This window comes from Sinohyriopsis cumingii, unplaced genomic scaffold, assembly GCF_028554795.1.
Source record: "Sinohyriopsis cumingii isolate HCF-2022 unplaced genomic scaffold, ASM2855479v2 utg000913l, whole genome shotgun sequence".
In the NCBI taxonomy this organism is placed as follows: Eukaryota; Metazoa; Mollusca; class Bivalvia; order Unionida; family Unionidae; genus Sinohyriopsis; species Sinohyriopsis cumingii.
In genome coordinates this window covers 3,755,918-3,783,446 of record NW_028315943.1, presented here as the reverse complement: position 1 = coordinate 3,783,446, position 27,529 = coordinate 3,755,918, and the positions used below count along the sequence as shown (strand labels likewise).

Genomic DNA, 27,529 nt, shown 5'->3' with positions numbered 1-27,529 from the left:
CAGGCCAAAATTAGCTTTGCCTTCTGGGTGCAAGAATGGTGCTCCACTTTCGTGAGTTATTTTTAAATATGCTTCACAGCAACCCATTTTGATTATTCATAATGTCTCTGTTGACTTACATAAAAAAGTGCATGTGTTGTATAGGGGCCATTTAAAAAACAAATTTGTCATGAATTAGCAGAGCCCTTTAATGGTTCACTGAAACCCTAGGTCTCCTTGTATAATATTCAGAGTGTAAGCATACATAAGAATACAGAAAAAATGGTTTCTGGTTTGCAAACAAACATTGTTATTCTCACTAAAATACTTTTAAAGTGTCCAAAGATCATTTATTCCACAAAACAAGACTTGATGACTATTGAATAAGTGAAACACATGCAGATGTCAGTTTACATGCGACAAATCTTGAGATCTTTTTCAGATTTAGATTTTTTTATTGCAAAACTTGTACATTATTATCAGTCTGATTTCATACGTTGAACCTCTGGCCATCAAAAACAACAAACGTCAAACTCCAATCCCTGCTTTCATTTCATATTTAGCTGTACACATTTATAGGGAGTGTTCTCATTTTAAAGGAAATATGCACAGATGATTACATTACCTGCATTCAGTGTTTAATTGGCCTGTTGCAAAGCACACTTGTGTCACAGTAACATTATGCATGCTTACCATTCAATTTGCAATTTATGTATGTGAGTGTGTGTGTGTGTATATATATATATATATATATATATATATATATATATATATATATATAACTCAATAAATATAAACATTTTGACAAGATGACTTAGTTTATGCAGTCCTCAAATAGAAAAATATGGATTGAGGAAATTAATAGATATTTTACTGATGTATTTATTGGTCATAAATTAGTGTACAATGAGAATTGAAAAGAATGTTGGTGTCGAGCAATTTAAAGTTTCATTTTATGGGTTTTAATCCTGCTTGGTGAGTGAGTTTTGCTGAGAGTGGTAGGCAAAGGGACCCTGTTCAATCCACTTGTGGATTGGCGGCTCATTGACATTGTCTTGTCAGCCGAATTTTCCTTGGAACGCTTTCCCTCAGTTGGCTTACCTCGGCCAGGCAACTCCAATGCTGAGAAAGAGAAATTTGTTTAGATATATTAATTAACCACCTAAAAACCTTTTTTACTGTTTGTGAAGCTACGTGATACATGCATGTTATTCTCTAATTCTTTTTGTTGTCATTCTTCTAACTTGAGGCATAATTCATTTTTGTTTTCTCTATAAATATTGCTCATTTTCTATTACTGTATAGCATACAATTATCATTTGTGTATGAGTGCATATAAAGGAACACAGTCTACATAAAGTTGCGAGCTAAGAGGGTTGATTTGTAACAGTATAACTATTATATGTAACTGCCTCACTATGAAATGGCACTTTGAATGCATTATATTGAAAATTCATTCTAATGATAGGTACAACAATGTGGATGTTTCTTGTGACAAAATTCAGTTTTTGCCACAATGTTCAGTGGATTAAAGGCTCAATCTTTTCCTTTACCAGTTTTCAAGAAAGAAGATACTTTACTTTTTAAACTGTTCACTTTGTTGACATGTTTAAAACCAGTGTGACATGTAACATATTTCAAGCATAATGTCAACAAATAAGATGTGTTGTCAATACATTGAGACAGGTTACTAAATGAGATGTTTTGTCAATACATTGAGACAGGTTACTAAATGAGATGTTTTGTCAATACATTGAGACAGGCTACTAAATGATGCATTGTGGTTATGGGTTCTATGATTTTAGTTTTAACATGAGTGCAACATTAACAAATTATCACCTCAATAAAATGAAGGATTATCTCAGAATACCTATATGCAGAAACTATCCTATTGTATTGTAAATAGGAAACATCGGCTAAAAGCAGCTTGTGTACAAGTCACATCTAAATGGAGCAAATATTGTGAGCTACAAAAAAGATGAATGTCAACACTGCATGAGTTAATCTTGAGGTTGTTATATTTCCGTGGACTAGAAGACATTGGTCTTTGTCTCTGATGGGTTCCATAAATGGCACTTACATTAAAAATAAATTTCCTCTAATGAAAGTAAGGACTTTAAATCAGCACCATTTTCTTTTCGCATTGTTAGTAGTATGTATGCATGAACCATTGGTCTGGGTTTTTTTTACCATGTACCAACAAATACCAAACAGACAATTGTTTCTATCTCCAGTTCCTAGACACTTGTACTTGAAAAGATTCATTAAAAAATATATATATACAGATATATATACACAGTCATACCAGTCCCACATTTCACCTGAGTTCATCTGTTACCTGATCACAATGGCCATTCTAATTTCCCCCCAACAAATATCCTACATAAATGCCATGTCATCAGTGGTCACCTGTCTTCCACAACCATCAGTAAGGTATTTCTTAACCAAGCAATGGTTTCACCCTGCTTTCTGTGGTCAGTAGAGCAGGTAAGCAGTGACCATTCCAAATATGCAAAATAAACTTATTTTGCTTGACGAGCAATGCATGGTATATATATATATATATATATATATATATATATATATATATATATATATATATATATATATATATATATATATATATATAAAGGTATATTACCTGAATCGATGTTTAAACATTTCATATTTTGATTGTACTTACCTAGTCCAGTGCAACTCGGAGGTTTCTGTCAAAGCTAAGTACATCAAGCAGAAAGCACATGTCAACATGGTAGTCATGTTATACAATAAAACCATCGTTGATTATGTTCTGTTCCTGATGAATCTGACTCCAGGTTTCTGGTCATTGTTCTCCAAATAATATGTTGGTAATTTGTGTGTTGTTTCATTCTCTTACAAACAATATGTGACTTTAATTTAATATTTTTGTATGACGACATTGGAATGGGGTTTCATCATTCATATCATGTGACTATTAGACTTCATATGTCATTGATGTGTTGGTTGTGAGATTTATGTAGTCATGAGACTAGAAATACAGATGGTGAGTACCAGTTCAAGTTTCATCAGAAATGTCAGCAGATTAAATACATAGCAATTATAATACTCACCATTTCTCAGAAAATAAATCATTGTCCTATTGATTTCATGCAGCTATGACTCAATGTAACAAGTTTAAAAAATCCAAGTGAGGATACAAAATCCTTTACTGGAACGTATTCTAATAATTTTTTGTATTTTTCTTTATGCTAAATAGTGAAACTAAATGCATATATCTTTGTAACATCTTACTACTGCTAATAATAATGTGAAATAATAATAATGATAACACTAGTAATAATGCTAATGTTGTTTGGTGGTTGATGTTGTAGGGTTTAATGCCACTTTTCAGCACAAGAAAGGCTATACATGGCAGCCAGTATAAATGTTGAAGGAAGAACCTGGGAAAACCCTGGAAAGAACCACCAACCATCAAGAAACTACTGGCAAGCTTTCTCACATACCCACATTGGCTGAGCCCAAGACTTGAACCCACATAGACAGAGGTTAGATGGCAGTGATCCATAATGGTGAGTGCTTTAAACCACTCAGCCACTCAGGGCCCCACAATGTTGTTTGGTCATTTTACATAAATATGTCATGTACCAAGTTCGAGAGCTAGACCTGCCTTTGAAGGCCACCTATCTACAAATGCAACTTTAGTCTTTTCCTTTTGGTGGCTGCTGTAGACAGGTTTGACTGCACATATATCTGTATGAATTAAAAATTGACTAATCTGTATGTTAGTATTATTTGTTTTATTTAAATTTGTATTCATGAATACATTGTAGCGATTATCAATAGATATTAGGAATGTAAAATTGCATAGAATCTATCAATAGATGCTTACTTATGTGTTGACAGTTACTAATAATAATATTAGTAGTAAATATGTTGACAAGTGTCATGCTGTTTCCCATTGGTAAGGTGGGTTCTTAGAAGAATTAAGTTATTTCTTATTGGGTGGGTTAGATCATGTGAGTTGTTTTGCGATGTTAGAGATTTGCAATTTGTCATGTCGGAGTAGTATGTACCTAGTAATTGGACAGTTACTAAGGTTGAAAAATGTTAGAATAACAGAACTAGTAATCACTAAAATATATCAACACTTTAAAAAGAAACGTAAATACCATAAGTGTGTTACTGTGTTTGTGTGAGTTTCATTGCTTCGCATTGTGATATTTAATCATGTGGGGGCTTCAAGATTAACTTCTAGTGCTTAACATTATAACTTTGTATCATTTGGAGTTCCTCTAACTGAGAATTAACTGATGTTTTCAGCAGTCCGTAAGTTGTATACTTACATTTGAATCCTAGATGTGTACTTTTCTTGCGTTTAATTTCTCCTGTCAAGACTTTTATTCTCTCTGTAAAAAATCAGAAGAATAATATCACTGTAAAAATATTATAAGTAAATTCCGAATAGCAGAGCCTTACGATGACTGCTGTGTATATACATAATTTCATTCTCAATAAGATTACACATTTTAATCACCAACTCAATTATATGCAATATCCTGCTAATCTGCTTCTTTCATAGCTAGTTTGCGATGTTTCCACCTGTCAGTCAGTTTCAAATCAAGTTGTCTTGGTGGATTTGTCATTGTTCATCCATCTTCGCTAGCCAGGGGTTGTCAATTCACTTTGTTACACACCAACCTTCGGCATGTCTAGCTCGCTAAAACAACAAATACTGTTTTGCAATCTGATTAGATGCAACTGAAATAAACCAATCCAATCAGATCCTTTATTACATTTAAATTTAGAGATCGTTAGGAATAGTCATAGTGGCTTAAGTACATAACGGCACGTGTTGCATGTACGTTTCTTCACTTTAAACATTTTAAGCATTTCTTAATGCTGAGTCAGTATGTATGGACATCGTGGAAATCACCCTATTGAGTATCAGACAGGTCATGTAACAAGGTCTCATTAGATAATTAATTTCTCTTGGTAAGGCAGGCACTCTTGTCCACTGGCAAGCACCCATTAGAAATAATTGCAGCTAGCTTATAATCCAAGGGTAGGCATGGAATGAAGAGGATCGACACCTCATGACTAGTGAAGATGATGTTCGTCTAATTTCCGAAGCAGTATTTTCCTGCTATATTTATTCACCCTCCAAAAGATACAGCATATTTTAATGAAATTAGATAACTAGGGAGTGTGATGCTTAATGATAGGGGCAGTTGTGTTTTTGCTATAGCAGATGATTTGAATAATTAGATTTGTCAATGATTATGGTTGCATCTGGCTGAGGGTAGTGATCATAGCGAGTGAAAAGACTTGTCTGTTTTTATGTCATGCATCAGGTGTCAATGGACTGAATTATGGGCTGGGAAAGAGGTTTTTAATTAGACATAGACTTGAATGGGAAGAGAAGATTTTAGCTTTTTTGCGAAAGGATTAATTGAATTTTCTCCCTCTATTCCAGTGGATGATTAGGTTGTAATTCTTGGGGAAAATGAGGAATTTGTCTTGTGTAATGCGACACAAGGTTATTGGAGTGTATATAGTGTTACTTGTAAAAAAAAAACCATATAAATAGGAGATATGTTTTATGGCCTTGCTGAACCTTTCATGTTACAAATTTTGGTGGCAGCGGTGGGATACTCACTCATAGTGGATTATTCTGTTAGTGGTGTTCTCTTGCAGTTGGGATTGCTGATTAGATATATGCTTTGTAATTTGGGGGTGAGGGTTTTTTTCTGATTTTTGGGGGGAAGGTATATTTTGGTAGCAACATAATTTATTTCGGCTTTTACAGTATTTATGGGGAGTGACTCTCTTAAATTTGTTTCCTGAATTTAAAATCGATATGATAGTGAGGACAACGTCTTGGATTTAGTCAGATTCAGACAATTCTTATTCATCATGGACAAATGGCGGAAGAAGCGCTAGATACCCGAACAGTTACTTTGGGAATCAGGAGCAATCCAGACACTAGTTTGGGTACAATGTTGCAAACCTCAACCCCTACCTTTAATGTACAAGTAGGTTGCAGCTGGTAGAAATAGAGATGTTAGAACGGGAACGTGAGGCGATGGGAAGCCAAATTCAGGAATACTTTATAAGTTTAGGGAATGTCACGAACACCAGTGGGAATAGAAACTTTTAAAAGCCATTAGTGAGGTCAGCAACATACGATGGTTCGGAACCGTCAGAAGACAGGGTTCATTTTGAACTTGTTACTGAAATTAACAACTGGACTGTGGATCAAAAAAGCATTGTTTCTTGAATCAAATATACGAGGAAGTGTACAGGCGGTATTGACTGATTTAGAATCTTCGGAAAAGAGAATGTAGCGGGAATTGTCCAACGTTCTGAAGCAGGATCTTTGGCTCAGAAAATCAAAAAAGAAAACAATGCTGTTCAGGGTGCAACTTTAAAAACAGTGTTGATGATATAGAATGTGCAGCATCCGGCCTAGATGACATCCAGGCCTGCATAATAAAATATCCAGTGAAATAAGAGGCATTATGGTTGGACTCGATTCGTTAAAGAAAAACTACACTGAATGATCCTTCAATCGGCAGAATTCAAAGAAGTGCTTGATTTGTGGCAGTAAGTCTTATGTTACTTGTTTAGGCTCGACTAAACAGTAACACAAGAAAGAGTGAAAACAATGAGGTTTGAAAAATTGAACAAATAATTTATTTCCCTGGAAAAACTCTGTAAAAATGAAATAAATAAGAACGTACTGTTTTAAGAATCAAATCCAAAAATAATCCAAGAATATTCTACGAATTAAATTTTAGATTTCCTAAAAATGAAATGTTCTAATGAATTCAAATTCGAGTCCCGACGAAGAATCCAAGATGGAAGGCGATGATGTATAATGCAGCCATTATTGTGATGTTGTGTCTACAGTTCTGTGTTATTCACAAACAATAATCCGATGTTTAAATTTCCTAATATAATTTAATGATGTATTTGTCCCAGAATTCTGTATGAACACTCAAATATTTCCAAGAAAAAGAATTAGTGTTTTGAATCCAAATAATTCGAATAAACATTAAAAATAACTCCAACCTGACACAACAAAAGAACACCTTTACGTCCCAGTGTTTTTAAGACCGACTGAGAAAAATGTCTGTAAACAATGATTATACAGTAACTCGCAACGCAAAACAAATTCCCATATGGGGGTCAACTTTCCAGAACCTTCGAGAAGTATTTACGTATAAAAGCACATAGTCCCAGTATGACCTTGACAAAAACCAATCATTTTACTCTAAGAATAGGATGAAAATGAAAAGTTGTTTACTTCTCTCACTGATTTCTAGAAAAAATTCTGGAACTAGGTCAGCTTTAGGTGTTTAAGACTAAAGAGTCGAGGTCAAACTATTTTCTGAAAAATATCGAGTTCCTAGTAAACAAAACTACATAATTTTGACATGTAATGAAATTAAAAATACAAGATTTTAAAACTTACAAACAATTAAATTAAATCAAATATAAATTATATCATATATGCGTAACAGTACGGAACTTTTAAAGAAAGACTGTCCAAAAGTAAAAGCAATTAGAACAAACACTGTCATCAAAGCAGAACTCAACCCTGTACCACTCGACTTTCCAACGATGTTTCATGAATCTATATACAATACAAAGTGCAAGGAATGAAAACGAAGTTCCTCATCGATACAGGTGCAGCTGTTACCACAATTAACGATCAAATCTATGAACAAATGTCTGGTCTGCAGAAACCATGATTTGAAACCGGTCGGTCAACAAATGAAAATGGTTGATCGAAAGTGTATTCATGCAAGAGGTGTGTGGGGGTGTGGATATTATGATAAGTGATTCGAAAGTTAAGCACGCAGTGTGGATGTGTGGCGGAAATAGACAAAGATATTGATGGAATAATTGGTTTAACCTTCTCCAAACACGCCAATGTGTCACAGATGCTGTGATAATACATTTAAGTTGAAAGGTCGTCCAGTGAAATGTGCCACTGTGAAACTGAAGAGCGCCGGGTGTTGCCGCATGGTAGTGGACAAAAAAAAAGTATCACACCTCCTTGAGTGGAAAGAATCATTTCAGGGAAAGTACTAGACATAAGAACTGCGCCCTCTTTTGTAATGATATTACCCACCGAGAAATTCACCCAGAAGTAGTATTTATAGATGGCGAAGTCATTGGTTAGCGGAGAAAACGACTGTGTTCCAAATCGTGTGTTCAGTCCCCCAGAAAATAAATTAAGATGTATGAGAAATCGGTTCAACGACTTGCGAGGCTATGGTGGTTAAGAACGAAACCACAAGGTTCCCATATTCTCAGACTAACATGGCGTATCAGCATCTTGCAGACTTACTTGAAAGGTCATCGAAGTATCTGAATTACTCCCAGAGAAATGAGTTGGCTAATGTTCTTTTCCAATTTAACCATGTGTTTTCCCAAGATAAGATCGACTTGGCGAGAACATACATACATAAAACACTTAATCATCACCAAGAACGTAACACCCATTCGCCAACGCCCTCAATGCTTACGTATTGCATAACTTGTAAAAGTAGAAGACCATGTTCAGAAAATGTTGAAACAGGAGGTGATTGAGAAATCCGATGGTCCGTGGGTACCACTTATTCGTCTTGTTCGACAGAAAGATGGTTCAACGAGGCTTTGTGTTGATTATGGTAATCCCCGTGTCCAGGATTGGCGACAAACTGGATGCTCTTGAAGAGTCGAAATGGTTTTAGAGTCTAGATTCACAAAGTGGACATTGGCAGGAGGCAGTCAACCCCCAAAATAGATCTACAGAGCAGTGTTTCATATCTGGGGTACATTAGTCTCAACATGGCGTCTAAACAGATACTGATAACATCAAAGCCGTACTGAAATGGCCTACTACCATTAACATCAAGGAGGCGAGGAGCTTCACTGATCTGTGTTCGCACTACATAAACTTTATACGAGTGTTTGCTGAGGTTGCAAGACCTTTGACGGTATTGACAGAAACTTTTCAGTTTGAATGGATTGATGCATGTGAGGGGGAATTCCGAACTCTGAAATCCATGTTGTCTTCAAGCCCTATTATGGGCAACTCCGACCTATCTGGTTCTAACTTCATTTTGGATACTGATGCAAGTAACCTTTCAATTGGTGCAATACTTCACCAGAATCAAGATGGACCAGAGAAAGTTATAACGTACTACAGCCAGGCACTGGGCAAAGCAGAGAGGGGGTATTGCATCACGCGTAAGGAACTCCTTGTGCTATCAAGTACTTTTACTGTTTTTTGTTAGGGAGGAAATTCATCATTCGTACCGACCATGAGTTCATTAAGATGGTTGCTAAATTCAAAGACTTCGAAGGCCAACTCGCAGGCTGGTAGACACTTTGGGAACATATGATTATTAAATTGTTTACCGCGGCGGTACGAAACACCCAAATCGCGCACAGCCTGTCACGTAGGCCTTGTTTGAGCTGTTGACATTGTCAAAATGTTGAAATTAAAGTTCGGAGTGTGTTCCAAAACTCCAGTAAATAATGCAAAACCCCTCACTCTGAGGTTCTGAGAGATGGTACCGAAGATGGATGGACGCAAGGAAGAGTCCTCGTGGATTATAGGAATTTTAACAGCATAACTGAGGAAGATTCAGAGAAGGATAAGGGCATAAGATATACAATTAGCTGCATGAAAAAATCTGAAGAGCATGATAATGGCATGAAATCTCAATGGAGAAAACGGCAGTTAAGGCATTATTGAGTCAGTGGGACAGGTTTTAACTCCGATTTGGATTTTGTACTGTAACTGGGAAAATGAGACTGGCAAACGTATTTCCTGGCAGCTAGTGGTCTCAGCGGTTTTCCGAGAGGATGCTCTTGCGAATTTGCATGATATCGTAACGGCTGGTTACCTTGGAGGCAATAGAACTCTATCGATAATGCGCGAGTGATTCTAATGGCCTGGTGTCGGAGGAAATGTGAAGGACTTGTGTCTTAGTCGTGATCAGTGTTCCGCGCGGAAGAGGCCATATCAAGTTAACAGAGCTCCCATGAAACTCTGCAATGTTGGCGCGCCGATGGAACGAATTGCCTTAGACATTTTGGGACCTTTTCCTGTGTCAAGTTATGGAAATAAACACGTCGTTATGATAGGGGACTATTTGATGCAATCGATCAAAGCTTTCGCTATGCTAGACCAGGAGACAGAGACTGTTGCAAAAATTCTAGCTTCTGAAAATGCATTGAATGAATTACCAAATGTAAAATGTATTGGCACTTTTCTTTTACAATTAACTGCCGAAGTCCTTCAAGCGAAAATGACCTAGCGAAGCTAGCAGCTCTTTGATAAGTGTACATCTGAAGTAAGGCCAAGCTGTATACTCTGTAATCCATACTACTCCAATCAATCATACACCAAAATAAAGAGAATTAAAAGTTCTTTTAATGATACCTAAGATACACGAGGTCTTTTTTAAATAGCATAACCAATGAGAAAAACCAGGCAAATTATTTTCCTTAAAAAATCTAACCCTATGTAAAATACGAAACTGTAGAAGGACGCAAAAATGGAGCAGAGTGATTTGTCGATATCCGCGTCTTCAAATTATGTCCAAAATATATGTTAAGTTAAACAGTAATCAAAACTACGGAACTTGCGTTCACACAGGCCATCATCCACTGCGAGCCTCGAGTCAGAAAGGGCAATCACACTTATCAAAATGTTTGGGGCTCAGTAAGTCTGTAGGTATGCGCATGGTCAGGTGTTGGCCTTAACATGTAACAAGTTTCATCGCTTCATTGCAGTCATTGAAAACTGCGAAAATGTAACATTTGCGCAAACGAGATTATTTTTAAACACTGCATTAAGCTACATGATACGAAGGGAAATAAATCAAACAAAATTTGCGTAAGCAAAATGATGTGTCGATATATGTATGTTAAGGTTCCGATACACATTTTCATGAACATTTCACTTACTCGCACGTATCTCCAGGTTCAGTCTTAGATTGGAAAACTGATCAGTATTGGGGTCCTTTTTTCCATCTCTTAGGATTCAAATTAATGTTTGTTTCGCTTATGATTGTATCTTTTTTAAAATTAAAATTGCACCTCACCGTTTAAATCCAGCTTTTGAAATAGCAAAATTGCTTCAAAATTACTTACATTCGGTATTTTCCCGCTGTCTCTGTTCTGACCAAGTACTTTTCAAAAAAACATTGGTAATTAAGTACCTAAATCTGCCTTTCCCTGGAGCAGATTTAAGAAAAATCGGACATTGACCCAACGCCTGTGTAAGCATTTATGGGCTGCTTGTCAACCTGCTGTTCAAATGTGAGGATTCACTTTTTGTTTAAAAATTGACAACTGTGCGAAATTTTAATATCCACTAGAGTGGAACCTGAAAAATGATGATCATAACTATTAACATAAATGCGAGATAACTTTAGTTCACACGAGTTTCACCTGTACTGAATTAGCTGCAAATCAAAAAAGGGCGTTAACTCTTTTAAAAATTGCAGGGTTACGTATAATTTGTCGATATGCACATCCTCTCTTAATGAGTACACTATTGCATGAAGTTTCCTGTCTATCTAAAACAAAAATGATAGGACTAGTTGAGCTAACGAAATGTATATTATGTACTGCATAAAGCTACACAACAAAAAGGGCAATAGTTTTTACAAAATTTACAGAATTTGCTGCTGTGTGCTTCTTAAACTGGTGACAGTACCATTTTCCAAGTTTCGTGGCATTATATCACAATTCAAGGGACTAATAGGTAATTGCTTTCACGACAATTTGTGCATGAAGGACGGACGGAAGAACACAAGGGTTGTTAGAGGCAAAGGTTTTTTTAAAAAAAAAAATAAAAAAATAGCCAGCAAGGCAAAGTCTAGACATTTATCTTCTTTTCCAAGTGTTGTGACAGAAGTTTTAACTTTGTGATCCCTGTACTATCGTCTTACTCAGTTGGCACGTGCAAGTTAAACGTTTAAAAACTCACTAAAGCATAAAGTTACATGCGTCTAATCACAAAAACTCACTAAAGCATAAAATTACATGCGTCTAATCACGAAAACTCACTAAAGCATAAAATTACATGCGTCTAATCACAAAAACTCACTAAAACATAAAATTACATGCGTCCAATTACAAAAACTCACTAAAGCATAAAATTATATGCGTCTAATCACAAAAACTCACTAAAGCGTAAAATTACATGCGTCTAATCACAAAAACTCACTTAAGCATAAAATTACTTGCGTCTAATCACAAAAACTCACTAAAACAAAATTACATGCGTCTAATCACAAAAACTCACTAAAGTATAAAATTACATGCGTCTAATCACAAAAACTCACTTAAAAATAAAATTACATGCGTCTAATCACGAAAACTCACTAAAGCATAAAATTACATGCGTCTAATCACAAAAACTCAGTAAAGCGTAAAATGACATGCGTCTAATCACAAAAACTCACTTAAGCATAAAATTACATGCGTCTAATCACGAAAACTCACTAAAGCATAAAATTACATGCGTCTAATCACGAAAACTGGTTTTAATGCATCAGAATATAAGAAACATGCATGGTTTTGCCAAGTTTAAACGTTTCTCAGAATGAGAAAGAAATTTTGGAATTTAAGGAATAAGTCGAAGAGACTTCAAGTCCTCGTCGCGTGATCTACCAAGCATATGATGTGGCAAACCATTTACGGTTTCTTTTCTTTAAAAAAATGGTTTGATTTTGGTAATGCGTGGAGCATGTAAATCTCTGTACACGGCTATAGAATATTTTGTCTAAAATATAGTTACACTTGACATCCAAAGTTTTGGAACAGCTTCACATCAGTTGTCACATCAAAATCGGAATGCATCGGTCTATTCATCATGTTCTCTGCATACAGCTACATGAAGCACAGAACCCCTTATGTCTCTGCTGGATACAATCCACCACACAGTTTTTTTTTTTTCCTTCTTTTTTTCTTTTTTTCTTTCTTCTTTTTTTTAAATATTTTTTTTCTTTTGTGTGTGCTTAAATACGAGTTTATATTATTATTATTATTATTATTATTATTCAAAACTAAATACATACTCTCCAGGTTTGGGAATCTCTTTTCCCAGTCCGTCAGAAGTGGTTTCACCTTCTTCAAGCCGCCTATTTCATCTTCTGTAATTTGTAAATATATTTTTGTAGTAGAAAGAGTCAGGGTTATAAAAGTCTACTTGCAGAAGTAGACTGTCACACACGCTGCATCAGAATTTTTACTGGAAGTTAGGCTCTATAAAAAAGTATACTAATCTTAACCAAACATGCACGCACATACGCACAAGCACCATAGCATACGCGCATGTACGAAAAGAAAATATACATACGGTTACAAAGATCGCATATGCTTTCCAATTTGAATGCTTACATTTTATTTTAATTTTATCATAGGTAATGTAGATGGGCGTTTGCTAGACCACTATTTTCCCCATTGTTTTCTTTTACATCTCGCACAGAGATAAAAGAACGTTCAAAATCAAACTTAAAAATTACTAGAGCACAAGACATCAGGGCCCAATAACCAGAATCGTGATGAACTACACGTGCCGAAGGCACTACGTGGTACCTGAAGGGGAAAACAGAAAGCAGACATGGGAATGTGTTGAAAATAATCACAAATTACTAGTGAAGTCATGCTGAAGTTAAATAATGTAACCTTGTCTTCTATGAGTTTTACAGAAAAGATATTTTATATTTCATGTAGGTTGTGACTCCTCTCCAGACTATCTGGTCTCGCGTCCAGCGAGATCATTTTCTTCGTATAACTTAACAAGCAACATATTATTGATTCGAAATGTAACAACATTAATATTTGATCTTCGAGTCTGCATTTTATTTTATTCATTGGAGTTCTGCAACAAAATTTTAGCGGTGTATTTTTGGTGATTGAATACACAAAATATACCTTGGTATTTCATGTTTATCTTTATTTCCACTTGTTCAGGATATACTGCGTCAGAAATTTGTTCTGTGCGATTTCAAAACTGGCTAAAATAAGCATAATAAAGTTGTTTTCATTTAACAGACAGTGCTCTGGATCCCCGCTAGTGCGATAGTGTATGTTAGTATGCAGTTTCAGTGTTGGTAAATGAAACCCGTTGGTATAGGCGTGTAGGGTTGGATTTCAAAACGAGAGTTCAACGTTTCGGTTCTTGCTAATGATGAAATTATTTATCTATGATTGAAAACCACCTCAATACCTAAAGTAATTTACTGACAATAAAAGCAGATCAAATACACCCCAGGATCAAAAGTAAATACAAGCTCTTCTATTAGAAAAACAAATTGCCATGTGAACACGTGAAGCAGCCGAGGTAATCAGAGAGACTCTTAAGCAGAGTTGGTCTTCCATGTTAGCCGCAATTTACACACAAGAGTATAATCAATGAAAAAATAAAATAATATAATGAAGCAACTAAACCAAGCTTAGCTTGTGGAAGTATTAGAATGCATTGAAAGCCAGAACGTCTCGAAGTGGTAGATGGTCTTGTATTTGGCTTAGACATTAAGAGCAAAAGGATACAATAACAACAAAAATAAAATTTGAGAACTTCTTAATTTGTTGTGCTATAAAAAATTTACTCCCTCCTCCAGAAAGAGGTAAATGATACGGTTCCAATAAAATCACCCTCTGAGACAGAGTTTTCCGACAGTGACATGGGCATTTCGATAATGATAAAATGTTATTTAGCTAATTATGCATGCGAAATTATTCAGTATGTATTAAAGTATACAATTAAAGGAAATATGAAATATTCAAAGTCATAAGATGATTAGTACAATATTCGGCAAATAAACTTTGTGAGTGATCCATTAGATTTAACTAGCAGACTTGGGAAACAATCACAAGTCGAGTATGTACTTTTCTTTACTACGAAACAAAGCCTCCAAATATATTCAACAGAGGTGATAGAGTCAATGTGTTTTTTTTTTTGTGGACATTTTTCATACCAAACTTGGACACAAGCAAAAATACAAAATGGTGTCCTGCAACATTGGATATTAATAACGCATATATATCTGACCCAGTCAGCGGAAGTTCTTACATGGATCATTAGCCTGAATGTCTTGAGAACACAACAGCTTGTATAAACGCGAAAATTATAGACGATATGACTTAATGCTTGAAATCTGTGTTGAATAAAGTAAATGATTGTGTACAAAGATCATCAATATGCAATTTAGATAGCGTTTTAATTGGTAAACCAAATAACTGCAAAGAGTTCAAATACCTTTATGATGGAATAGAAAATATATCAAAATTGTTATCATCAATCAGTTCTGTAAGTAATATCATGCATTCTCCATGACAAGCCATCGATAGCAAAGTCCACTCTGACTGATGTATATTTGTAATCATATATATATATATATATATATATATATATATATATATATATATATATATATATATATATATATATATATATATATATATATATATATATAGCTTGTTTGTGAATAAAATATTTTCAGTTAACTGAACAGAGAAAACTGTCTAAAGTTATATTATTCAAGAGATATATTGCATCATAAAGTTGTTTTTAATTGTTGCCACGAACACCGTTTACAAAAGTTGTATAGGCTATTTGTATGGTTTTGATAGCACAATGTTACTGGGCTGAATTGTCCCAAGGGTGCAACAACAAAGATGGATATTGAGCATCTGGTACAGTCAGGCGGATGCAAAATGTACAAGACAAATAAAAGTCATCTAAGCATATTCCATCAGGGCTTTGTTTGTATATCAAATCAACACACAAGAGATAAAAACCAATAACTTTAAAAGAGGAACAAATTATAGTCCGGTATTACATTATGCGTTAGGTAAGCTTGCAAAACTAGTACATTTGTCAAACGGTGTTTGGAGTTGTTTAAATCAGTGTTAACAGCTTGACCCCGTCTGACGTCTTTCTCTGAGTTTGTATCAATGTTTGAAGGCCTCTTATAATACCGTAATGTGTGTCATCACTACATTACTTTATCCAACATGGAAAGCATATGTAACTGTCATGCCGTAAACGTCTATCACATTTCCATATTAGTCTTTGAACTTGTTATTAAATATATGATGCCTCGTTTTAATTGTTGTCAATTATCATTAACATTCCTTGAAACAAAGTCACAGTGAAAAAGTCTTTAACATCTTTAATAGATATTGACTCTGGTAAACGCAGTAAGTCATCGAGTAATTTTTGTAGCGTTATTGACTTAAGACGTCAAAGATAGATCTACACAATTAAATAAGTTTCAAAGTTTTTTTCCCGGTTGTTGATTTCCTATTTGAACAACGAATGAGGGTGGTGATGATTGTTAAATGAAGCCGATGATATAGGTACACAATTTCAAATAGAATTTACTGCAAATCTTGCTAATGGCTTTTACAGAGCGAACTATCAGACATTTTTATGATTTCGCATCAACTGGCAATTCAACATATTCACGCCATGTTCTCAACTTGTTAAAAAAGGGCAAACAGAAAGGCCTTGACATGAATTATGAATACCATACAGTTTGGAGAAACTATTTTTGACAGGAAAAAATAAGACAAGTGTAACACTATGATGTTATAAGCCTGTATGGTAAGACAATTCACATTTCAAGGAAATCGGAATTCAGATATCATTTAGCATTAGAACAAAATATATATGATTGGGTTGGGGTTTGTTCATGATAAAAATGTATGGCTTGATATTTTGAATCCACCATGAGCTAACGTGCCTGAGATAATGTGCACCAAAGTGAGTGATGTGGTGACATTGCTGCAGATCTAGCTATTTTGTTTAATGTTCATGTTGTTATTAATTTATTTGAATGTATCACGATTACATAAAATTATTTTTTATTCACAAACATGTTTTTGCCTGGAAATAGACATGAAATTTGTAAACAAATAAACTACATCTGGTACGTTTTGTCTATTAAATGCCAGCAAGAAATAGTTTGTTTGCACAATTGATTTATATTTGTACATACATCAGGACTGTCAGGATGGCAGCATGGTTGTCTTTATTCCTATTATTTGACTTGCTCCGAACATTCTCCAGTGTCAGATATTTCAAACGAAATAAAAACATCCATAGAATACTTTGTGCTCGATGTGGTGTTTTTACGGGGTAATTACAAGACACCAGTCAACATCATGCACTTCTGTTCTCATCAATTTGCAACGTATTAATTAGTCCTTTCAAACGTACGAATGACTTATGATTTAATGTGAGATTTTGCCATTCCTAAATCATATAACATGTTCATTGACGCAAGTTTGAAATTATGTGTTAAATTTCTTCATTTTAAATCCATACTTCCATTTTTCATTGAGTTTCAGAAGTTAATCGTGCATTCATTGTCTTGAATTTTATACGATTCGAGTATTGTAAGAATGTCATAAAATATTTTTGTTCATATGAATTTGTTTTGATTTAGTGGTTTGTAGATAATAGAAATCATGTATTGTTTGAATGTAATGCATTACTCTGATACAAATTATGAGAATTATTTTATCTGTCTTAAATGATATGTATCATGTATGCTAAGAATTGATTTTACTGTGTCTTTTTCATTGAATCGCTTGTTAGCAAGTAATGTAGATAAGACGTGAAACCCATTAATTCATTTATTTAATTAAGTTGTGAATTATCGTAACCGAGGAAAATTGGCGTGTATTGACCAACATCGTTGAACTAGTAATGTACAGCCCACGATGGGGTGTAATCCTGTATCTAAGAGGTCTAGTTATCTCATGGTTCCAGTTAGGAATGCGAGTAGCAGTTACGAACAAGACATTAATTTCACGTTAATACGATGGTATGTGTGTATAAGATTATGAACTGACCAGCGCTTTAATCGGTTGAATTACGATAAGACGATATCTGACATAACAAGAGTGTGAATATTGTTGGACACCAGAAAAGAAAAACCTGACAAATATTTAGGTTGCGTTTTATTTATTTGAAGGGGAAAAAATCCTCCATATGTGCACCACGTAGTGTAAAAACACAGCAGATAGCCAATTTACAGTTCATGACCCGTAGAGGAAATTATAGAGAGAAAGAAGAAAAAGAAATACGGCAACGGTGACATGTCACCAGCATTGATTTGAAAAGGACCCGAAGCAACCAGGTTACGTTGACATGCCGGCAATTTGAGTTTGATCATTCACTCGATTATAAGATGAAATTCGTCTTATCGGTATAACAGAACGGCTGATCGCATTTCGCATTAATTTTTATTATATTTCAATTTAATTTTGTTTATGTGATTGATTAAATTGTTATATTTTACATACGGGGGGGGGGGGGGCTCGTGTTGTTCTATTATATATCTTTGCTCAGATATGTTATTCCATCAATTAGTTTTATATTTTATTGTATTGTTCGCTCGAGTTGACACTGGATAACGATAACCAAAGCATCATAACAGGTGGGTGGGGGATCATATCACACATTACTCACTCGCTCACTCACACACTTCATATAAAGAATCAACCTCGGTTATTTGTATCTTTGTTCGTTATAAATTCTAGCTCTGTTTTGTCTGAATTGTTGTAGATAGACATTGTAAAGTTTACGTGATTTACAGACTTGTGCATTTACTCACATCACATACATAATTGATTCATTCCTCATAATGAAGTTTTAACCATCCCATTATCATGGCTGATGATGCTTAAATATATTATGAAAAACGGCATATTTTCTAAAACACTGAGGGATATCTTATTTGGTATTTGAAATCAACAAATATATTCTCTTCCATGTTGTTGTGTAACACAACACAAGTATTTACCAGTTTTGTTCTATACAAACTTGTAAACAAAATGTACATTATCTCTTGAAACCGACATTATGGCTTTCATGTTATATTCGTGAAATATATCACCTTTCTGAAAAATGTTGAGTTTAGTACACTGTAGTGTTATGACAGTATATATAATACCACCGAAATGGGGGAATATTAGTTTTCGCTAATTGTCTTCAGGTGTCTTCATAGTCTGACTGGTTCATTTTTATTAAAATAACTTTCAAAACACCCTCATGTCCACTTTACTTATCTTTTCAACGTGATACCATTCTTTTGTTGTCCATCTTCGACCATGACTCATCATTGTTGTCTTGCTGGTCTCATAATTGTTCATTTTGATTATATATGTGAATACAGTGTATGTACTTGAAATTATAATAATTAAATGTTAATTAACTAATTACTAACCTGAGGACCAAATCGAGAAGAAAGTGTCTATACCCGGATCATCAATGTATGTAGGGATAAATGATTATATCATGTATACTTTACTATGTAAGTTTCTATACATTTCTCATTCAAATGTTGGAACTTACTTTCAAGCTGCACTGGAATATACACACAGCGATCTTGAAATAAGTCACGAACATTTTCAATCGGTTCTTTGGTGTGGATATATGTCAGGTTGCCATTTTCATCCAGAAGGTCGATCAAAGCTGCAGAATATAAATGAGATACAATATGTTTTAGCGATAGAAAAATACTGTTTTGTCTTGATGGATATTCCCTTGGGACTCGTCTTTTTCTATACACTATTCCATTACCACAGATTGTAAATCACCTACAGCACTCGGGACATGCTAACAAGGTATACAGACTTGTTGTCTGATGTGTTTTGACAAAATCAGAATTAACAAACTGATTCCGGATGACGTTCGAAACGCTGTTGTCACCAAAGATTGACTTTTATCAAGAATCACGAAAAGAAATACCGCTTTAAATCTCATTTTCCATGGAATTATAGAACTGTACTGCTAAATCTACCTATTTTGTTTTTATAGAGTCGTCTGTGTTGCCCTCCAGCTTTTTTTCTTCTTCTTTAAAACAAAATATTAAATAAAACTGTTAGATACAGAAAACCAAAGACCTCTCTTATCTGCGAGCTTATTCGCTTGTCATATATTTCCGATTAGATCAAAGTGATGGCAAGGTTTCGAATAATAATAACTCAAACCAACGATAATCAACTGAGCAATCTGCATCAACATCAGATGAGTGAACAATTTATGAAATCATGTCGTACAAACAGTAACTCCTTGTATATATTATTTAATGATGAACACGAAAATGTTTAATATTTCACATCTTTTTCAAATCTGTATTATTTAATGTTGATATCTCGAGCTTGCAATATTGTACTATATGACTTCCAATTTTAAATCGTTAAACAAGTTGCATAAAGTTTACTTGAAATCAGCCCATGTGTAAGATTGTATTATCAAAAGACGAAATATGTTAACTGTACTATATAAAACGTCATAAAATGTATAAAAAGTGACTATGAAATATAGTTTGGATGCTTCTGGCCGGTTCTCCTTTGATTTATGTTCATTATCATCATATATATATATATATATATATATATATATATATATATATATATATATATATATATATATATATATATATATATATATATATATAACTGAGATGTTTTAAACAGTGTAAAGGTTAAGAATGTTTGCATTGTGAGTAGATGTAGAAATACTCTCACAAGTCTATAGAAGTATAAATCCATCCGTCTATTAAAGTTAGACTGCACGCCAGTTTTGAAAGATAAATATAAGTTGTAAAAGGCCGTAACGTGGGTCTAAACAAAAGCATACCATTCTGTCTTTGTGTTTAAAATAACGTGAACCGCCTTTCTGTTGTAATTTAAATTATGTAACAATTGCTTGGGGGGGGGGGGTGCATGCTTCTTTTTCGTGTTCTATTAAATCGAGTTATATAGAATAAAATGTTAAAGCTAAATACCGTTTCTATGGGATCCACAACTTTTGGAAACACTTAAATCGCCTGGAAATATTTACGATCTTAACATAAGCGTTCAATTATATCTTTTAAATAACAGAAGCACAACAGTAAAATTCTTACCAAATCAGACTCTTTTAAAGCAACTTACATGTAATAGCTAGCTAAATTTTATTTCCACCGCACACACATTTAGAAGGTTAATTGTAATTTTAAGGGCCGCATTTAGGTTGTTTTTATTGTAGGGTTTAACGCCATTTTTCAGCACAAGATATGCTATGCATGGCAGCCAGTATAAATGGTGGAGGAAGAACCCGGTAAAACCCCGGAAAGAACCACCGACGCACGAGAAGCTACTGGCAAACCTTCTTACATTCCCACATTGGCTGATCTCAAAACTCGAAGCCACGGAGACAGAAATGAGATGGCAGTGATCGGTAATGGTGAGCACTTTAGACCACTAGGCCCCTCGGCTCCCCCGCCCCCCTTTTAGGTTGTAAACGTGAGCATATGATTCCATCTTTGGAATAACTTAAACTTATTTTCTGTTGCAGCTGTCAAATAAGTACACATTGCTCTGATTTATGCAGTTAACTTGTGCTTGTTTAAATTAAAATCTTATTTGGCACCATTTAAAAGCCGAATAAATTGTATTTGAACTGCGTGACTATTTAAAAATAATAAGATTTATTAACCAAAGGAAAATTGAACCGTGAAAAGCCACTTTTGAAATAGCATGTACTATGTAACTATCACTAATTAAATATTTTGTATTGTTCTAATTCATTATACTGGAATCCTAATCACTGATTAGTCGAGTTTAATTGGGGGTGGGGGTAAGGATTAATGTATTTTCTGCACATTGCACCATTTTCTAGTTTCATCCATTTTGACACAGTTTTAATGACAAAATGAGGCACAAAATTTAAAGTCATAATCTGAAAACACGTTTTAAAACCCAAGTTGATTTATTTTCAAATTCACGTGAGCTTCTAGATTTTTATAAATCATATGAAATTGTCAAAGCTACGTTAAAAATCCAAATCACACACACACACACACACACACACACACACACACACTTCATATGTTTAATTACTATTAGATAAAATAAATAAAGCATTATTTGACTGTTACAGAAAAACTATAAGATGGGGTGCACTTCATTACAGTTCGAAATCTCTCTCTCTCTCTCTCTCTCTCTCTCTCTCTCTCTCACACACACACACACACACACACAAAGAGTAACTGATAGCTGTTCTCAGGTTATTGGTTTACAATGATCTACAATAGTAATCAAATAAAGCATCGTTTGGTAGTTTCAGAAAATATTCATTGTTTCAAATATAGAGCTTTAGTATCAGTGCTAAATAACGTCTGCCTAGGCTATCGATATGAAGAACTCTTGCTGTAAAATCTAACACCGCTGTTCTAAACATAACTAAAAAATGGATTGGTGACTGTCGCCGATAATGAAATTAGAACTGAAAACTATTGTGTTATTAGAAAAGATAGGAACAGATGTGATGGCAGTATTTATGCAAGCATAACAAAATGCCACGTTTGTTTTCTACCAGACCAGATTTACATTTGGCTAATTTAGAAGCTGTTTGGTTAGACTTGTTATTGCCCAAGTATAAACCTGGTTACTGTAATGGTTATAGACCACCAAAACAAAATAATTTTCATGACACGTTTGAAGGAACTTTAGTACAAATAAAATCAGAGTGTGAATTCTTTTTAGTGTCTTCAATATATGTACATTAATGAAATATCAGCAATATGCAAAATATGTCAACTTATTAAATGTATTTGGATTAAGTCGAATTTTTACGAACTTTACAGAGTTACCATACTGACGTCGTCAATGTTAGATCATAATTATTGTAATAACCCAGACATTCTTTATCAATCTTGGAAATCCTTATTTCCATTAGTGATTATTTTGTTACCTTCTGTACTAGGAAAGTTGTTAAAGGGCAAATATGGAAACACGACACAGTAAAAAATAAAACAATGAAGGATTTATTGCAAAATTGGTCCAGATTCATTGGCAGTATATCTTTAGCTGTGGGGATGTTAATCTGCATGATTCAGATTTTTAGATAAGTCTTTGAACAATTCCCGATAAGACAGCTCCAATTAAAAAAATTAGATTAAGACAAAGAACAGAATTACGAATGAGCACTTCAGATTTAGAAATAAATATATCGATCAGTTATTGAGCATATGTAGGAACAATAAAAGTAAAACTGCCGTGTATATAGTTTTTGCTAAATTTAGAATTCATGAGCCGAGATACGTAAGAAAGGCATAGTCCAATTATTTTTATAACAAAGTTGAAGAGAATAAAACACCAAAAGAAAATGCGACAAGAGCTGAAGTCGCATGGTTGCAGGTCTAAACCAAAAGAAACGGTTACTATCATATTGGCTACAGATTATATCAACCGTCTTAGTCTGTGGGATATTGAAAATCATTTTCCTAACATTTTCATTAATGTAGCGTCTACTTAAATTAAAAAAATACAGCAATCTTCGAAAATAAATGCAAGAGGAGCAATGTTTTCTAAAATGCTTCAGGGTTAGGATGCTGACGATAACACACTACAACTTCAACCTGTAAGTGATGATTTTGTTTTAAACTGACTAACCTTAATCCATGTAAAGGTGCAGGCCATAACAATATCACAGCAAGGTTTGTAAAAGTTTGTACATAAATGTATTTGATAATTCCAATTGATTGTTTCGTTAACTGGTCTACGTCAAGTTATATTGTATATCAGGAATTGATAATTCGTACCTATTTACAAATGGACTGTAGGGCTGATGAAGACAATTACAGGTTTGTACTATACTCAGTACAGTGTCCAAGAATAATAATAATAATAATAATTATAATGAGGACTTTGTATAGCGCCTAATCTTTAGAAGCTCTAAGCGCTTTACAAAATTAGACAACATCTATAAGATAAAATACATAGAATGATCAATCTGTGGTCAACTTTAAAAATGTTTGACTAAGAATAATTTACTTTATGAACATCAGTCAGGTTTTAGGAGAATGTACTACACTGATATAAGATTGATACCTGTTTTTAAATTTAGGTTTAGCAGTAAAAGAGTTCCTACACTGGAATAGTCATGCTCGTCTTACTAAAAACGTATGGCTCAATTACACGTTTCATATTGTGTAAAGAAATTGTTAGGATTAGGAGTTACGTGCATTCAATTTTTGTGTCGTACCTAAGAAATAGACAATACATTGTCAGCTATAACAATATAAAATCCGAACCTTCTGAAAATATCATGTTGCGTACCTCAGGGTAGTTTTTGTAGGACTGCTTCTTTTTGTGTTTTATAAATGATATAGTAAGTAGCATAGACTATGATTATAAGCTTTTATTATATGCAGATGAAAGTGCTATCATATTTTCACATGATTCTAAACTAGAACCCGCAGTTATTGGTTCACTAACCACGTACTATCGTTTTCGGTAAGGAAGAATGCATGTTAATTGCCTCGAAAAGACAAGTAAAAAGAATGTAGAGAATGCAAACTAATCTGTAACGCCCTGCCAATCGGTTCTCAGAAGTGGATTAAATACTTCCGTCTCCATATACATAAATTACTCTCAAATGAATGAGTAGCCAATAATGTACTAAAACAAAAGTAAATGTCAAGTTAAAGTTTCTCTTAAGAAACGGTGAATATTTAGCACTGAAAACTATGAAGGGCATTATTCTCTGCATACTACAATCTAATTTTACTACTTATGTTCTTTGCAGTATGCTGGAATCGGTTTTAAAAAATAAACTCAAAGTAGCACAATGTAAAGCTGTCATATTTGTACGTAACAAGCATTAGACAGTATTAACATGAAAGTGTGGGAATGCTAAAAGTGGAGGATATAGCGAAACAATTAAGACTAGAACATGCTCATAACCAACTTTCTAATTTTTTAAATGAGGACTGTTTATCTTTCGTGAACCACATATTTGTTAAAAGTAGCGATTATCACCATTCGTCACCAGGAGCAATGACTTTAATTTTGGTATACCATGTGTTAGTGCGTAGCTTCGATGACTTTCTTTAATAACACCATAAACAACTGACGACTAGACTCTGTTACTTATTTTCAACTACTTTTGTTCAACTGGAACAATATGTCAGCGGAAGGAGACAGAGTCACACTCGTATAAGGTCTCAATGGATAGTTTCGTATTTTGACACAAAATTTTTAAGGTAGAATGTATGAACTTAATAATCACAAGCCTAGCATTTATACATTTTCACAGAAGCTAAATCTGTAATGTGGTTGAGATTTACTTTGAGTTAGGCTTGGAAATGAGTTGGCTTGTTGGTGACTGCCTGTCACAGTTAGACGAATATTGGAGATCAAATGCGTAACTTGGGCTGCAAATGAGCAGCCGACTTGGCTTGCGTATTTACATGTGTCTGCTACAGAGGTAAATTTGTAAGAAATCTGGATGGTTGAGGAGTGATGAAAAGTATGCTAATTTGTTATAGTACTAGTGAACTTTATTCATGCATAAGGCACATACTGATTCTTTTAGCTGCCTTGTCAAAGGAAAATATTAAAAATAGCTCTTTCCTGTCAAAAATAAATGTAGAAAGAGGTGTTGGTGTCAGTGTTGGTTCAGTATAAAAGCCACCAGTTGCATTAGGAATTAACCTGATTGCCGCAGTAAAAATCTCACATGTATGCTTTCTACAAAAATCATTAGTTTGTTTTTATTTGTATCTTCAGTGTACAATTATTCTCATTTTTCTGCAATAGGTCATTGTCGGATGAAAATTCACCAGATAAACTGTCCAGTGAGACCTAAACTCAGACTTTGCCTTCGTAACATATAAGTGTACTCTGCCAGAGGCGAATCACCAAACACATCAAACTGATGTGTATTCCTACATCTAGTTTCGAGGCTTTTTGATGAAATTACGGAAATGGCTGAGCGATGTTCCCATCGCTTTCATGGATGTGTAGGATAATGTTACATTGTATGGTTAATTATATCTTTTGTTCATTGGTACTCTGGAAAAAAAAAAAACAGAACAATCTCAGAACAAACAGTCACGGATTTTAAATAAACGTATAAGACTGTCGTATGAGGCCTGCGACGATGCAAAAGTATTAACAGGGTAACACGTCTTGTTGGCACCATCATTTGCATAGGAAAAGTCTGCGACACGAAAGTACAAAAGCTGCCGGAATGTTGCTAATCTTTGTGTAATAAATGTAATAAATGTTGTGCTAGAGAAGATAAATATGTCAAATTTGCATATGATTCAATTCAACTGATTGCCTGGGACAGCCAGTGTAAGCCGTCATGCATTAAACCATACCGGTTGTTTGTATTGAAAGTGAGTGAGCATGTGTGTGTGTGTGTGTGTGTGTGTGTGTGTGTGTGCATATTTATTAACTAAATAATTCTAATTTCAAACAGTCACCACTTAATAATGTGGCATACAATATTAGCGATTTGAATCTTGGCAGTTGTCATGTACTAAATAGCCACATCATCAGCGTTTGCTTGCCAAAGTGAAAGACATATCTAAACAAAGTTGGGGGCATTTACATGAAAAAGATAAACTATACGAATTATTGAGGCAAGGAAAACACCTTTCATTGAATAAAGTCTGATCATAATGGGTACTTTTATGATCTCAGACTAATAGGTAATTAAGATCATTATACCTACATTTTGTAGTAAATAAAAATTAATGACAGAAAGAGAGAGAGAGAGAGAGGGGTGTTTTTCAAATTGGCATAAATCAGAATGCATAATCAACTGTTAGGATGATGATAAAAATATGATGGTGATGACGGTGATGTCAATAATGATGACGACGACAAGGACGAATAAATAATGAAGAAATAATACAGTACTTACCTTGCTTGTCATACTGGCACTTCTTTCGTAGGTACTGCATGAATAGGACACACATGCAGTTCGGGTTGATAAGAAAGCTCTCAGATTCTGTAAATTAATTATCGTCGAAGCATCAAAGTAAATATATATATATATATATATATATATATATATATATATATATATATATATATATATATATATATATATATATATATATATATATATATATATACATGATTGGTATCGATTTTGAAGGGGAAAAGGCTAAATTAACCAAACGAATTATTTATTTATTTATTTATTTATTTATTTATTTATTTATTTATTATGTCAAAAGAAGAAAACAAAATGTGATGTAATAGTATTTACCATAATTAAGCGTTTGGGTTGCCAAAAAATAGTTCAAATGTTTTCAGTTACTTGACATATCAAGTAAACAATGCGCCTGATGATAGAATCACGGTTAAAACTTTCTTTCTTTAATACTGAAAGGTTTCAAAGCCGATAGTCTCACGTAAAAGTGGATAGTGTCTATCGTAGTGTGGCTCTGAGGAAAGGTCTTAAATACTCTCCAATTGCTTCGGTACTATAACCTTTAATGATTAATGTTTTGTTAAGCTCTGAAAAAGCTATTTTATATCTGGATGATTGCATGTATATAAAACCCATCTCACAAAACTAGATGAGGGTAACTAATGACTTGCGTATGCTGAAAAATAAACATTTACTGCAACGATGAAGAATAATTATATTTTTTAAAATCTTACCACCGTAGACGATTACAGTGAAATGTGCCATCATCAAACAATTTGGACATGGATCTCTGGAGAAAACGCGTAACTATGCATATCGGAG

At 34.2% G+C, this 27,529-nt stretch overlaps 1 protein-coding gene across 1 annotated transcript; it reads right to left on the bottom strand.

Annotated features, from left to right (window-relative positions):
* Positions 1–655: 655 nt before the first annotated feature.
* Positions 656–27,529, bottom strand: LOC149773063 (uncharacterized protein C22orf15-like). The gene is made up of 6 exons (XM_089946861.1): positions 27,442–27,529; positions 26,693–26,779; positions 19,343–19,462; positions 13,050–13,124; positions 4,305–4,367; positions 656–1,101 (listed from the first exon to the last, which is right to left on the bottom strand). The coding sequence occupies exons 1-6, from the start codon at positions 27,473–27,475 to the stop codon at positions 920–922; spliced, it is 561 nt and encodes a 186-aa protein (XP_089802987.1). The 5' UTR covers positions 27,476–27,529; the 3' UTR covers positions 656–919.